A 15420-nucleotide genomic window follows, 5' to 3' on the forward strand; every position below is an offset into this window, starting at 1 on the left:
GAAAGATAAGGAGCTGAAAGCATCTTTGAAGAAAGAGCTCAGCGTGAATGTCCTGGCTCTGTGCTTTATGAGTCCTAACTCTGTTCGGTGTCAGTTGCTGGGTCCTCTGCCAAAGAAACACTGGAAAGCCAGCTTTCCTCTAATTTACTTGGTATGTCAGCAACTGATGGACACTTTCTGTGAAGCCAGACCAACCTTTAATACATTCCAATCTACTGGCATGAATTCACCACTTTCCTCTCATAATGGAAAAAAAAGCAAAGCTAGTTTAATTGAACTAGCTTCAACACAATGGTGCCCCAGGAAGTGAGGAAGCACTCCCTTTGAGTAACTCTCCTTTTTTTCTGGGGGACCCTATATAGGGTCCCATCTGCTGATTCAGAAGTCCAGCTATTTCCACGCATTCTCTTTCTCAACCATGAAGACAAGTTACCCAAGTGCTGGCAATACAGTGGAGGGGGTGACCCAGAACTACCGTCAGGCAGGTGTCATGTGTATTATAACGTGTAATATAAGGCACGGTGTATATTACAGTAGAACACCTCACGGGCCTAGAAATACGCTAGAGGATTTAAAAGACACTCCAGGAACAAGAGGGACCCATATGAGACAGGCTTGGCACCGCACAATTTAACACCCATTATACATCAGGTATGGCAGACACTAGCAGAAGAGGGGTCTGTGGTGGGGGGGAACCCCCCCTGGCCTGGTAGTGGAACCACCTCACACACACAGACACCAATACCAATGCAAGCACAAACATCCCCAAACCAACTCCTGCACACTTTGACACTCACACACACACCATCCATGCTGCTGCTGCTGCTAAATCACTTCAGTCGTGTCTGACTCTGTGCGACCCCATAGACAGCAGCCCACCAGGCTCCCCTGTCCCTGGGATTCTCCAGGCAAGAACACTGGAGTGGGTTGCCATTTCCGTCTTCAAAGCATGAAAGTGAAAAGTGAAAGTGAAGCAGCTCAGTCTTATCCAACTCTTAGCGACCCTATGGACTGCAGCCCACCAGGCTCCTCTATCCATAGGATTTTCCAGGCAAGAGTACTGGAGTGGGGTACCATCGCCGTCTCTGCACATCATCCATACACACCCTGAAAAGAGATGTGTTCTCCACACACCAGCTTAGGGCTTATTATGTTCAAGTTCTTCCGCTGAAGGAAATAAGAAGTGAACAAAAGCCCATGGCTTCCTAAAGAGGTTTGGTGGCCCGAGAAGGCACGCCTGGCTGATTTTATTTTTATCAAATTATTGCTGATGTGTAATGTTGCGTTGGTTTCTGCTGTACAGCAAAGGTATTCAGTTATGTGCTGTGCTTAGCTCCTCAATCGTGTCTGACTCTTTGTGACTCCATGAACTGCAGTCCGCCAGGCTCCTCTGTCCGTGAGGATTCCCAGGCAAGAATACTGGAGCAGGTTGCCTTGCCCTCCCTCCAGGGGATCTTCTCGACCCAGGGATTGAACCAAGGTCTCCCGCATGGCATGCAGATCCTTTACCGTTGAGCCACTAGGGAAGTCCTGTACAGCAAAATGATTCAGTTATACATACATACATTATTTTTTCATATCATTTTCCATTATGATTTATTACAGTATGTTGAATGTAGTTCCCTGTGCTACACAGTAGAATCTTGCTGTTTATCTATTCTACATATACTTGTGTCTCTTCATCTCAAACTCTTAATTTCTCTCTCCCCTACCTCCTTCCTCCTTCGGTAACCACAGGTTTGTTCTCTACGCCCGTGAGTCTGTTTCTGTTTTGTAAACAAGTTCATTTGCATCATACTTTAGATTCCACTATAAATGATATCATATGGTATTTGTCTTTCTGACTTACTTCACTTAGTGTGATAATCTCTAGGTCCATCCATGTTCTTGCAAATGGCAATATTACCTTCTTTTCATGGTTGAGGAGTATTCCATTGTATGTATTATCACATTTTCTTTATTCATTCATTTGCTGATGGACATCTAGGTTGCTTCCATGTTCCAGCTATTATAAATAGCATTGCTATGAACACTGGGATACATGTGTCCTTTTGAATTAGAGTTTTCTCTGAATATATGTCCAGGAGTGGGATTGCTGGGTCATTTGTTAGTTCTATTTTTACTTTTTTAAGGACCCTTTATACTGTAATCCATAGTGGCTGCACCAATTTACATTCCCACCGAGTGTAGGAGGGTTCCTTTTTCTCCAAACCCTCTCCATCGGCTAAATTTATAATAAGTCATCATCCTTTTGCCTTATTCCAAATATGTTGTCTGTGTAACCCATAAGAAAATGCACCCTAAACTCCTGGAATGGTTGGGCTTCTTGGAGGAGTAAATCAGTGTCCGCGGGGGGTGGTCTCTGGAGTTTCAGATGAAGGAGAAAAGAGACAAGCATGGAGTGTCCATCCCAGAGTTCCTTGTGTTCTTATGGATAAGTGTTTATTCCTGTGAACAGGTGCTGGCCTCTCTTTTCATGGACTCTGGCTTGTTTTCAGCACAGCCCAAGTTCAAATGTTTCGTGCTGCCTGGACAGTGACTGGGCCGTAAGAAAATCCAGGTGGTTCTGATCAGGTCTGGAAACACAAGGCTTATCCAGTAGAGACCTGGTTGATTCCAAAGGTAGGAATTCTTTGCCTTTGATCCAATTTTCATGCCTGATGGCACGCGGCTTCCGGGTTCAAAGTCAAGAGCTTCCATTCCTTCTTCCCAACTACCCTCCTCACAAAAGGTCATATGAAAAAAACAAAAATGGTTGGCTCAGAATAGAGGCCCTGAGGCTTGTTCGTACATCACCCATCCCTTGTAAATCAACATTTTAATGAGTTAAGTACACAGTAAGAAACACAGGGGTCACATTCCTCTGAAATACTTGGGGTGGGGGTGCATTTAGCTTAATCCCAAATCAGGAAGTAAGCCAGGCCCTGGTCGTGTCTCCATTGTCCCCACGTTTGGCCCAGCATCCGGGACCCCAGGTGGGCGAGACAGCAGGAGCTCACAGCCCTACATCCTGTAGCTGGTGGGTGAGAGCCGCCTGACAGCCTGCCTGGGCGGGGGGCAGTGGTGGGGGACACCGGGCTGCATAATCGATACCAACAATACCAACTACCAAGAATACCAGCAGCACCCAGGCGGCCTCCCCGGCAGGCGGGTAGGCAGAATAGGAGGCAGGCGATAAAGAGAACAATGAAAGGGTCTGACATGGAAATTTCAGTAGGAAACAAGCAATTACATGAGAACAAACATCCCCAACGCCACTCACAATCATCCCAACACATCACAGTGATTATAGAAACGAGAGCAACAAATTGAGACCCGGAGCTGTTTGCACTTTGAAAAAAACCGTTCTCCTGGGAGGGAGCTGTGACCCTCGCCGAGCACATGTGTGACTCTGTGTGTGTAGGGGGGGTGGGACAGGGGTGCTTTTGAAACACATGAATTTCATTTGACTTGATTTCAAGCTGGATCTCTTTCCCCTGCAGTTGAAACCTCTCTCTTAAAAAAAAAAAAAAATTGCATTTCTATCTACCAGGCAGGAAGGAGACAGTGAGCTAGAAAAGAAGGAGGACTTTCTCTGAGCCTGCTGTAGGTCCAGTGAAACCCTGAAAGGAAAGGTTCAGACCCAGAGAAGAATGATCTCCAATGCAGAGCTGGGCTGTCTGGCTCAAGACTGGAGGTAGAATCACAGGGGAGGAGGGTCTAGGTTGCAATTATTGAATATTTTGCTAGAGGCCTGACAAAGGCCACAGCTGTCCTACTTTTCATCAAGATTCACAACACGGTGAAGCTAGTTCCTAGGGTTTTAAAAGTGAGTTCTTTCCTTCCAACGCATTAAAGGGCAGTAAAAGCAAGTGTTTCGGTCTTGCTGTCCACCTCAACAGTCCCTGTGTGTTCTCCATCAGGGGATGTCTTCATCATCCCTCTCCACCTCCACATCTTAAACAGCCTGCAGAGAGGTGGCATCTGAATGTATGGAGGGAGCTCGAGGGAGTTATGGGAGGGCATGGAGAGTTTACACGTGGCAGGGGTCCGTGAGCCAATGGCAGAGCTGGGAAGCTCTAGGAAGCTAGGGGCGTCCCTGGCAGCTCAGGCGGCAAAAAGTCTGCCTGCAATGTGGAGACCTGGGTCCAATCCCTGGGTCAGGAAGATGCCCTGGAGCAGGGAATGGCTACCTACTCCAGTATTCTTGCCTGGAGAATTCCATGGACAGAGGAGCCTGGTGGGCTACAGTCAGTGGGGTCACAAAGAGTCGGAGCATCACTTAACTGAGCATCACAGGCTGGGGTTCAATTTTCCTCTAACCATCTCCAAGCTGCCTCTTCCTCCTCCACTTCCTCTTCTGCAGGGGCCTTGGGGGTCTCCCCCAAGCCTGGCCCAGCCCAGGGTCTGATTTGCTGTGCGGGGGGTAGGGGGGTATACTCCTGCTAGATCTCACTGAGTAACCTGCCAGGATGGGCAGCCAGAGCTGGACTCCCAGTGGCTTCTGCCGCCACCCTTGGGAGGGAGTGATGACCCCCGAGGAATTCAGTTAATTTTGGGGAAACCACCCTGGCTGTCTCTGGGCCACACTGGGAAATACGCACTTGGGTTTTGGCATACGATGCCTTTATTCCTTCAGACAATGGGCTCAATCTTCTAAGCAAAGAGGCTAAATTACCCAGATCTGCACAAACTCTCTGGGGGATTCGAGGGCAAAAATGGAAACTGAGACCCTTAAACTACCTTCCACCTCCAATCTTTTGCCAGGTACAAAGAGTGATGGTGATGGTTGGTGTGAATTGTTAAAAGGTACAACAGAGGTAGGACCGTGTTCAAGACGGGGTATCCTCTTCTTTCTAATTCTCACCCTCTCTCTTTTTAAGGAAATCTAATGTGCAGTTCTCGGAGAAGGCAATGGCACCCCACTCCAGTATTCTTGCCTGGAAAATCCCAAGGACGGAGGAGCCTGGTAGGCTGCAGTCCATGGGATCGCGAAGAGTTGGACACAACTGAGCGACTTCACTTTCACTTTTCACTTTTCACTTTCATGCATTGAAGAAGGAAATGGCAACCCACTCCAGTGTTCTTGCCTGGAGAATCCCAGGGACAGGGGAGCCTGGTGGGCTGCCGTCTATGTGGTCGCACAGAGTTGGACACGACTGAAGCAGCAGCAATGTGCAGTTCTGAGGTCTGATGGCTTTATTTAAGTCCTGACTTCCAGGGAATCTCAGAGCAGCCTCCAGCCCAGGATTCCACCTGGCTGGCTGATGGACTGCTAGGCTCCTGGAGAGTGCTGTTTTAGGGCTCAGGACTCGGGAAATCCAAGGAAGAGGGAAGGTAAAACCAGTCCTTGTAGCTCATGGATGCCTACGGCAAAGCTCTGCTGAAATGCCGGAGGGCAGGGCCTCAAGATTTCAGATCCTTTACCCCTGCCCCATCCACCAGCTCCAGCGCTCAGGTGATAGGAAGGTCATCCTAATTTAAACCACGTGGTGGGGTTTCAGCTGTGGAAAAATTGCTGGATCCTGTCTCCTACCTCCCACCTCCTCCTTCCCTCCCCTTAAACACACACATGCAACTTTCCTTCCCTTTATTTAAGCAAACAACTTTCTCCGTGATTAAGTACAGCCTCCACTTATCTAAATAGTCCACAGATGTATAAAGACACAGGCGCTCTGGGCTCCTATTTGCAGCCTGCTCTGGTACCCATCTTTCCCAAGCCTACAAAGAGCAGCCTTCCTGGGCCTTCACTGACAGAAATTCCTCACGCCTGGTCCCCCAGTAAATCAGCCCTGTTGGGCAGGCTGGCCTCAATTTATCAAAGAGGTGGGATTTCCCCTCCAAACACTTCATCCCCCAACCCCACCCCTCTTTTCGTGGCCTCTTCCATAACCTGAGCTTGAAGCTGCGCAGATGTGAGCATCCCAACATAGAAGGTTCCCTTTCTGTTCTCAAATCCTGATACTGTTGGGTGGTGGAGGGGAACACCAGCTGGAGGTGAATTCCAAGGCCCCGCAGTGGGCCGGGCCTGGTGGAGCATGAAGAGTGGGGGAATGTTGGTTAAAGAGCAGAGGCAGGATGGCTAATAGTTTGCTGAGCAATTTTTTTTTTTTTAAGGAAAGGACTCGGGGGAAAAGAATCACCCCCTAAGACAAAAGTAAACTCTGAGTGGACGGAGAATGGGCTCGTAGCTTTGAGTTTCTAACTGCGACTCTTGCAGTTTTTCTTTCCATCCCAAAGTTTGGTTAATATTTTGAGTCCTGATCCAAAAGACGGCATTAGTACCGCTGGGAGCCAGGACTCTGCTCAGCGGGCGGCCCTTCTCGGTGTAGCTTGGCGCCTCCCAGGACCAGCAGCGTCAGCTCTGCTCCTCACTCTGGAGCCAATCAGAAACGCAGAACTCCAACCGGCTTCAGATCTGTCCAATCAGAACCTACAGTTTAACGCAGTCTCCAGGTGACTCACACGCACATCAGAGTTTTGAGAAGCCCTCTGGGAGAGCCTGATGCACCCGCAGTGCAGGAAAGAGTTAGGACTGAAGCGACTTAGCAGGAGCAGCAGCAGGTTCATCCCCTCCCTGCTGTACCTCTTTTGATTAATACCTAATAAGACTAGAACTTCATACTGGGCTGCAGCAATCCGAAGCGCTTGAGTAGGAAAAAGGAGGGATGCCGTGTACGCCCGGTCCCCTTGAACACTGCAACTGTAGCCCACTAGGCTCCTCTGTCCATGGAGTTTTCCAGGCAAGAATTCTGGAGCGGGTTGCCATTTCCTACTCCAGGGCATCTTCCTGACCCAGGGATTAAACTCCTGTCCCCTGCCTTTACCACTGCCCCATCTGGGAAGCCCTGTAGGTAGGGAAAGGAGATGCCACAATAATTGTCCACCTCTCAACCCCAAGCCACTTATGTCCTACAGGATGTTATGGAAAGAACGATCCCATGGACTGCTGGCGTCTGGTAAACCTGGATCACTGGTTCAAAGCTGAGATCCTAAGGCTCCAGGGCAAACCTCCCGAATCTAAATATCTGGGACTGGACAGCAGAAATCACACGTTAGCAAGCTCCCCTCGGTGACACACGCTAAGACTGAAGAATGAGTCTCCTTATTTCCTCTGAGTACTGTAGGATGGCTGGTACAGATTTCTTTCTCAGGAGAGAAACTGAATTGCTAGCACTTCTGGCTTCATCATTGCCTTAGACTCCCCACCTACCTTGGATAACATGTTGATCCTTGATCTCTTTCAGCCCGAGTTGAAAAGCACCTGTACGATTCCTCCAAGAGGTGTGAGTGCTATGCACCCTGAGGGCAAAGCTGCTCTTCTTGGTGCCAGAGCGTCTTTTATACATGAGACTCAAGCAGTCCTGACCATTGTACACCCCAAACTCCAGGACGACACCAGCTGCTGACGCTAGAATGCCTTTGTACACACACTTCACCATCTTTCTGGTGATCTGATTTTTAAATATTCACAACAACAAAGAGAATGTATGGATCATAATGGTGGGGTTCCACTGGGATGACACTGACACCCACACCCAGCTTGAGATTCTCCGTATCAGCCAGAGGGGAACAGAAAGGAAATGTCAATCTTTTCCTTGGTCAGGCTGGCATAAGTATGGGGAAATCTTTGCTACTGGAGCACAACTTAATGGAATTTTTGCAAGTCCTCATACCAAGCCTTAAAAATGTATCTCTGTGCTTAGGTGTGGTCTGGGGGTCACTTGGGAGAACTTGCTCACTTCTGGACAAAACGGCCAGTTGTCTGAAGTTTGGAAGTGCCTTGTTAATCAGGAAACAAGATGAAGTTGTCACTGTCATTGCTCACAGAATACAAAGTCACACTGAAGAACTCCTTAGGCAAGAAACCTGTAGCCTAGATGAGACAAGCTGGGCTGGTCAAGTGCACCGCCCGGGTCCAGAGGGAGGACCCAGACCTTCTGATTCAGACCTTGTTCCCCCAGGACTGGGTCTGGTTCCAGCAATGCCGGTCTGACCTGGAAGCCCCAAACTCTCTGAGCAAACTTAGCCATCTCCCATCTGAGCGTCTCATCTGTTAACAGGGAAGATATGGTTTCCTCTAAGGCTCACTCCAGATACCAAAGAAATTTTCAAATCTTAGTTGGAATTTTAACATTGAATTCCTGGAGGGGAAAGAGCATCTGAAACCAAAAACATAGAAAAGAAACTCAGGCAGGGTTGGAAAATACATTCTTGGAGAGCAAGTATTTAACCTTCTCTCTGATCTGGAACACACAGACGGGAGAAACTTCTGGAAGTGATTCAGGGGAGCAGGTGGTATACATGGGATGGGGTGCTGGTGCCTTGGGGCCCCCAGGTACTCTGCTATCCCACCATGCCCCATTACCATGTGAAAAGTATCGAATGGGGGCCAGAAAACATCCCTGGAAAAAATGAAGAGAAGGGGTATGTGTGTGGCAGAGGAGGGTGAACGGTGTGCCATTGAGGGGGGAGAAGTCACCATGCACATTGCCACTGATTAATTGAGTGATTTTAGTCAAGTGAATATCGATACATGGCAGGAAAAGCATGAAAATAAAATGAACACATATGGGAATTACTATTAACATAAGTGATAACATCAAAACATCTGGTAAAATGCAGTTTTAAAAAAAACACAAATGAAATGGAATGTAAAACATTTTCACAGTATTCAAAGCATTTATAAGAGATTTAGGTTCTATAAGAGGAATGCTACATGGAGGAACTAGAGGAAACAGGAATCTCGTCTGTGTCCTATGTATCTGCTGGTGACAGGTCAGGGGACCAGCACATTGTTCCAGGGGAACCTTTCCTAAAACAGAGCTCCTAAGCCCAAGACATCCACACACTTACAGCACAGCAACTGGGTACTTGGAGTCTGCTAAAAAAGACAGATTCTAGGTTTGCACATGGGGTCTCAGTCATTTACAGACCCAGATGCCTTAGGGAGCCCTTGGTGCTAATTCACAGCCACCCAAAGCCAAGGGTGACACAGGACGCTCTACAAATAAAACATTCTTGAAATTCTCACCTCACTTTCTGTCTGCTAAGGAAAGTACTGATATTCCTCAAAGATTTAGCTGAGTTTTGCCCATGACCCCTCTGGATTCCACCCAGGATGATGATTTTAAACGTTTATGAAGACGATCTTTGCACTAGGGATGATTACCAAATCACCTACACCGCTCTTCTGGAAAGGAGTGAGCAAGCCCACGAATCTCCAAGTTGGTTTCGGCATATCCTTTGTTGAGAAAAACAATGGTTTGTGATCAAATGCAGCTCTGGACCCAGAGCCTCTCTTCACCCTAAACTGGCTGACGGGTCACAGCCCAGGCTGTCCCATGTCCACAGGGAACCTCAGGTCCGGGGCTCTGTGGCCCGGGTAAAACCAGCAGCTGCAATTCACATTTCCAATTTATTCTGAACTCTCATCTGAAAACACCACTTCCTACCTGAGAATTTCCATTTAGAGTCTACCTATTCACTGATAACCTTTCTAGAGTAACCGCTGTGCCCCACGTGAAGCTTTCCCAAGGCCCCCACCCTGAAGAGGCCCTGTGACATGACACCCTCTGTCCAAACAAGCAGATACATAAGAACACTGAGCTTTTGGGTTAATCAATCAAAACTAAGACCCAGATCCAGGCTTTCATGAATTGCTCTGAATTTCAGTTGACAATAGGAAAGGAGGATATTTCTAATTCACTAATATATATATATACACACATTTTTTTTGAAAAAATCATCCAAAATTACAGGCAAATCACATACAATCCCCAACACTTTATGATTAAAGGTCAGAGAGAATTAAAAAAATGTATTAAATGGTGGGTCACTAATTGCCAGGGGTTCATTTAGATCAGGATAACCCTCAAGTAGGTAACAAGGTTGGCAGGCTGGTTTTCAGACTGTACTTTAGAAAGTTAACAGAAGGAGCCACGGGGTTGATGAGCCTGAGTTCCACTGCAGCATCAGATTCACCCAGAGGGACAATTACGAAAGTCCTCGAGGTGTTACAGAGAATTAAGAATCTGATGTGAGGAAGAAATCAACATTAATTTTTTTCGGGGGGGTAATTACTTCCTATACATTGAACAAGAGGAGTCAAGTTGCTTCCATGAATGGGTTTATGTACATCACTTATTAACACACAGGCGTGAGAATTATCTTAGGGCCCTTGGGGAAAAACCACAGTTGCTTTGCTTTCTAAATTCCCTCCTTGGAATGGGGACCTTTGTAGCTTAACTTTCCCTCTGCAGAAATGAAAACAAAATATTTTGTTAAGTGCAGGAGGACAGGCAGGCAGCCTATTCTGACTGTCTCTGATCTCTAGGCAATCAAGTTCAAAGGAATCCATTCTTCACAAGAAAGACAGGAGTGGGGCACACTGTGAGTTTAAATTAGTGTGGTGTTGGGCCCAGGGTAACCCAGAACCCCTCAGGAAGGAGAACCACAGCTATGCTTAGGAGAATCCACCTCCCACAGAAACTACCCAGAAAGACAGCTGCTCAGCTAGAAAGTGATCTCAAAGGCATGCAGAGTCCCCCATCTTGCCACACCTTTCCAAATGCTCCATGGAGACTTTTTTAAACAAACAAACAAAAACCCTTGAAGAGTCAGGGGGTTTGTTGGTTGCTTTAAAACAATGTGAAACAAACAAACAAAGGAATTAGATTAATAAACTCTTCACCCAGTGACAGTTTGCCCTAGACTACCAATTTGCTGGACTGTTCTAAATTTTTTTTTCCTGTTTTTCTCCTTTAATTCTTTTTTTTTTTTTTTTTTTGAAAACCACTAACATTTGCCTTCCCAGTCTATGAGTCATCACCTCTGTCACCCAAGGCAGGCCTGTGCTGCCCTCCACGTGTCAGGAGGCGAGATCACGGCCGGGTCTGATGGTAACCACCTCCAGGGCATCCGAGACAGGCTGGTCCGTGTCAAGGACCACACGGAGGCGGGGGCCAGGCACTGTACTCCCTTGGGCTATTTCTCAAGCTCCCCATCCCCGCACCGGTCACTCTCTGGAGCTGATCTTCATGGTGAGTGTGGTGGTGTGTTTGTTTCTGTCTGAACAATGGACAGAAAGAGAAGATTCCTCTGGAACGGAAAGCATTTTGCCAAGAGTTAGAAGTTTCTAGTTCCACAGGCATAGACTAGCTGATGGTCCCTTTCTGGGCCGGCGGCGTTGCCTTTTGTAGTGACTGTGTCTCTGGTGGACCTGGCAGGCCTGTATCTCCCTTTCTCCCCCCGGGGATGTGCTGCTCCACGTATAGGTCTTGAGAAGCTTCCTAATCTAAGTGGGTTTCTCACCTGGGCGTGCGGCTTTAAATATCGGCTCTACCTGTTGGGGGGGGGGGGGGGGCTGGAGCCTGGGGAAGGCGGGAGGGTCACGATGCTGCAAAGCAACTGGGTTACGCCGCCCTCCACCTCAAAGGAGCACGGGGGTGGAGGGGGAACCACCGGGGGTCCAGGGGCGTCCGCTCAGCCCTCACCCCTCCCCTGCCCCCCAGGCTCCCTCCCCAACCCGCCCCCCCTTCCCAAGAGTCACTTGAAGACCGACTGGAAGGTGGGACACTCGTGATTCTTCATCTTCTTCATGAAGTTCTTGAACTCCTTGTTTTTCTTGTCCCACTTGTGGATGGCCGTCAGCAGGTACTGGCTCTTGACCTTGCGGCCCATGATGAGGAAGTGGTGGCTGAGGTTGTCCAGCTGGTGGCAGGGGCAGTCGGCCCCATTCTTCAGGTACAGGACCAGCTTCTTCAGCTCCTTCTTCTTGATGGGCCCCAGCTTCAGGGGCTTCTTCTTCTTGGGGACAATCTTCTTGTCGCCGTTTTCCTTTTTCACTTCCTTGATTTTCATCCTCAGGGCTAGAGGGGCGAGGGCAGGGAGGGGAAGAGGAGAGGAGAGAGTTTTAGAACACGGCTTTTCAAAAAGCTAGTGGGGAGCTGCTGGATAGCACGGGGGGCTCAGCTTGGGGCTCTGAGATGACCTCGAGGGGTGGGATGGGGCTGGGGGGAGGGAGGTCCCAGAGGGAGGGACATATGTACACATATAGCCGATTCACTTGGTCGTACAGCAGAAACTGACATGACATTGTAAAGCAATTATACTCCAATTTAAAAAAAAAAATCAAACATGGCTTTTCATCCGTAACCACAACCCACCTGGGGGCTGAAGAGCAGGAGAAATAGAAAGCAAAGAGCACCTCAAAGAGGGAGGCTATATGTATCTATTCTATAGATAAGGACCAAGGTCTCAGGCGACCTTCACACACAGATTCTGCCCCTTATTTTTGGTGTATCTGATGGTATCTTAATAGTTGCCACAGGATGTCATGAGTGGCTCAAACAGATGTTCAAAACCAAATCATGTGTTTCTTTTTAAAAACTCTGGGACTCAGACGGTCATACAATGCTTCAAGAGAAGAAGGGGACCCTCTAAACCAATCAAGGCCATATAATCTAATGGTACAGACCTCGGCACTCCAAGAAAAAACTTACCCTGAGTTTGTTGTTTTTTTTTTTTTTTAGGAGAAAGTTATTGGTTTAGTTTTTTTTAACATCCAAAGGACCTAAAAGTCAGGCTCTGGAAATAAGACAGACAAGACCTATGTGTGTGCTGCCAGCAAGGGAAAGCTAACTGCATCAAACATCAGTGTCCGACTTCAGCATCGGGACTGTGGTCCCAACCACGGTGCCTCTAGGAAGTTCAGACCGCAGGTACCACTGACAGGCTGTCCACCACTTATCAACCACTAGACAGCGCCACTAATGGGCTATCCTATCCACAGCGTAGACCCACAGAACCAAACTCGACTTGGACCTTTAAACCCACTGGAGAGAGTCCTGGAGGGCATCTGATGGATAAATCCAGGTGGCGGTTCCTCAGTTCCAACATGGTACCCGGCCTTCTTCCATTCTCAGCCTGGCTCCCTGCAGAGAGGGAAAGCCAACCCTCCAGCCAACTCTACCTCCTCATCTTTCTATTTCTACGGAGCCCGAGCCGACAGTGCTTGGGTGTTACTGTGTGGACAACACGCTCCCATGCTGGCTACACAGGGTTAGCTGGGGAGGGTAAAGTAGCATGGAGGCATCCTGTAATTGGAAATGCACCAAGAACACAAACAGCATCCCCATAGCAATCAGCTCCCCTCAGAAACTGGCCGGTCAGGGATTGCCCCAAAGGAGCTGGAAACCATTTCTAGATCCTGGTCACCAGATGGTATGTCCATCCTCTGAACTCCTCTGAATTCCAAATCACCAAGCCCTCTCTTTCAAATAGCTCCAAGCTTCCACCCACACTCCATGAAGAAAGACTTGAATCTGAGCTACAGAACAGTAGCTAGTGATTAGGAAAGCATCTGGATGTCAGCAAGCATGTTGAGTATTCTCCATGCACCTCCTCCATGAAACCTAATAACTCCACACAGAAGGCACAATTATTCCCCCCATTTAACAGATGAGAAAACTGAGGTGTCAGGGTTACCTTTACTTGCCCAGAGTCATTGATCCTAAACTTAAACTCATGGACTGAGTGTCCACTTGTAATTACCGTGCTGTGCAGGCTGAATTGCAACATTCTTTATAATGCAGCTGACATTTCAAGCATTGATTAAATGGACCAAGAAAATAAGGGAAAACAGTTAGGGCTCTCTTCCCAGGTTCAGCCACATTTCAAAATGGCTTTTACTTAATGAAATGGTAAGAGTTCCTCCCGGTTGAAAGGAGCTATTCCGGCCAAAGTAACGCTGCATGCGTGATGGCTTTATTATTTAATGTTTAGTTGAGTAAAAGCACATTCTCGGCCAACCCAAGAATTAGGAGGAGGGAGAAATCCTAGAACAAATCTTCAGGGGATGTGTCAAAGTCAGGAAACTAACTGTGCTCCCATCACCTTCTCTTACGGAAAGGGTTCTAGATCTCCAGCCTCTGGGCCCCATGTAACACCCCAGGCCCTCGGCCTGGATGAAAGACTTCAGTCCCAAGAGTGGCAGAAGTTTTGGGGACTAGTCCAAGCAGCAGAGGGCTAGCCCTCACCCGAAGGCTGGACAGACCCGCACACACGGGAGTGTGCTGAGCACAGTCTCCCAAAGAGCTCCTGGCTTTACCTCCACCCCCGCCCCCGCCGAACCAGTCACTGCCCAGCCCTTCTGATTTCACTTGACTCCCCCACCCACCCGGACCCTGAGGACGAGGCAGGAGGACCCACAGGTGGGAGAGCATCAAATAGGAAGCAGTACAGGTCAGCCTCTGGGGCCTCTGCCCGCTCACTCGCATCCAACACTCTGCGATCCCGTGGACTCTATAGCCTGCCAGGCTCCTCTGTTCATGCGGATTCTCCAGGAAAGAATACTGCAGTGGGTAGCCCTTCCATCCTCCAGGGGAATCTTCCCAACCCAGGTCCCCCACATTGCAGGCGGATTCTTTACTGACTCAGCCATCAGGGAAGGCCAAGAATACTGGAGTGGGTAGCCTATCCTTTCTCCAGGGGATCTTCCTGATGCAGGAATCACACCAGGGTCTCCTGCACTGCAGGCAGATTCTTTACCAGCTGAGCTACCAGGGAAGCCCCCATGTCTGCCCAAGTAGACCCACTCGGCTCGGTCCCCTGGTTGGTTTATAATCCTTGTACCTGGTGGGTCGCCTGAGAAATGACTTCACCTGTGTGAGTCTGTAGCTCACTGAACAAGAAAGTTCTCCTGGGGACGAGCCCGAGAAACTCTCTGCCAGGCTTGGTGAGTTCAGCTCCATTTCTGCCCACCCCCTGCACCGCAAGGACCCACTGACCCAAGGAAGGCAACCAGGACTCCAGGGAGGTGAGGCAATGGGGACGCATGTCAGGTGACCCTGGACTGCTTCCCAAGGTCTAAAGCCATGATTCCAGTGTTGCTGTAGGAGTGATCAATGACATCACCGAGGCAGTGGGGAGGGCGAGGAATGAGTGCATTTCCAGGGACAACTGGGCACCTCCTTATCTGCAGAGAAGTGAGCCATCATCTGGGGGAAAGAACCCACGTGACAGTCACTCTCTATGTGGCTCCAACAGCATGCATAGCAACCATCGTTCTTACTGATGACAATCAAGACGAAGGACTCAGGGTGACAACCAAGGCCAGGCTCCGTAAGAAGAGACTCGGGCCTCGAACCCACACCTGACCCCGAAGAGCACTCTGGTTCCCACTACACCATGACGGGGTTTCAAATGCTAGTGCTCCAGTGGAAACTATTTCCTTCTTTTGATTGTGTTGCTTTTAATCACAACTCAAATCAAAAAATTAATGTTCCTTTGCCATGACCGTGTCAAGGAATTTGGTTTACATAGGTGGGGAGAGGGGAGGGAGAAGCCAGTGATGGACATGTGTTTTGCATTAGACTCTCCGCTTCTTGCCATTTGGCTCACTTTCTTTTTTTGAGGTGGGAAAGAGGAGGCACATGTGGC

The 15420-nt window shown here is 48.6% G+C and overlaps 1 protein-coding gene across 1 annotated transcript in view; it reads right to left on the reverse strand.

Annotated features, from left to right (window-relative positions):
• Positions 1-8411: 8411 nt before the first annotated feature.
• SFRP1 (secreted frizzled related protein 1) overlaps positions 8412-15420 on the reverse strand; it is a 43335-nt gene continuing 36326 nt past the window's right edge. Inside the window, exon 3 of the mRNA XM_052661362.1 lies at positions 8412-11849. Within this exon, the coding sequence (XP_052517322.1) occupies positions 11527-11849 (323 nt within the window). The 3' untranslated portion in view covers positions 8412-11526. The remainder of the gene's footprint in view (positions 11850-15420) is intronic.

This window comes from Budorcas taxicolor, chromosome 24, assembly GCF_023091745.1.
Source record: "Budorcas taxicolor isolate Tak-1 chromosome 24, Takin1.1, whole genome shotgun sequence".
Classification (NCBI taxonomy): domain Eukaryota; kingdom Metazoa; phylum Chordata; class Mammalia; order Artiodactyla; family Bovidae; genus Budorcas; species Budorcas taxicolor.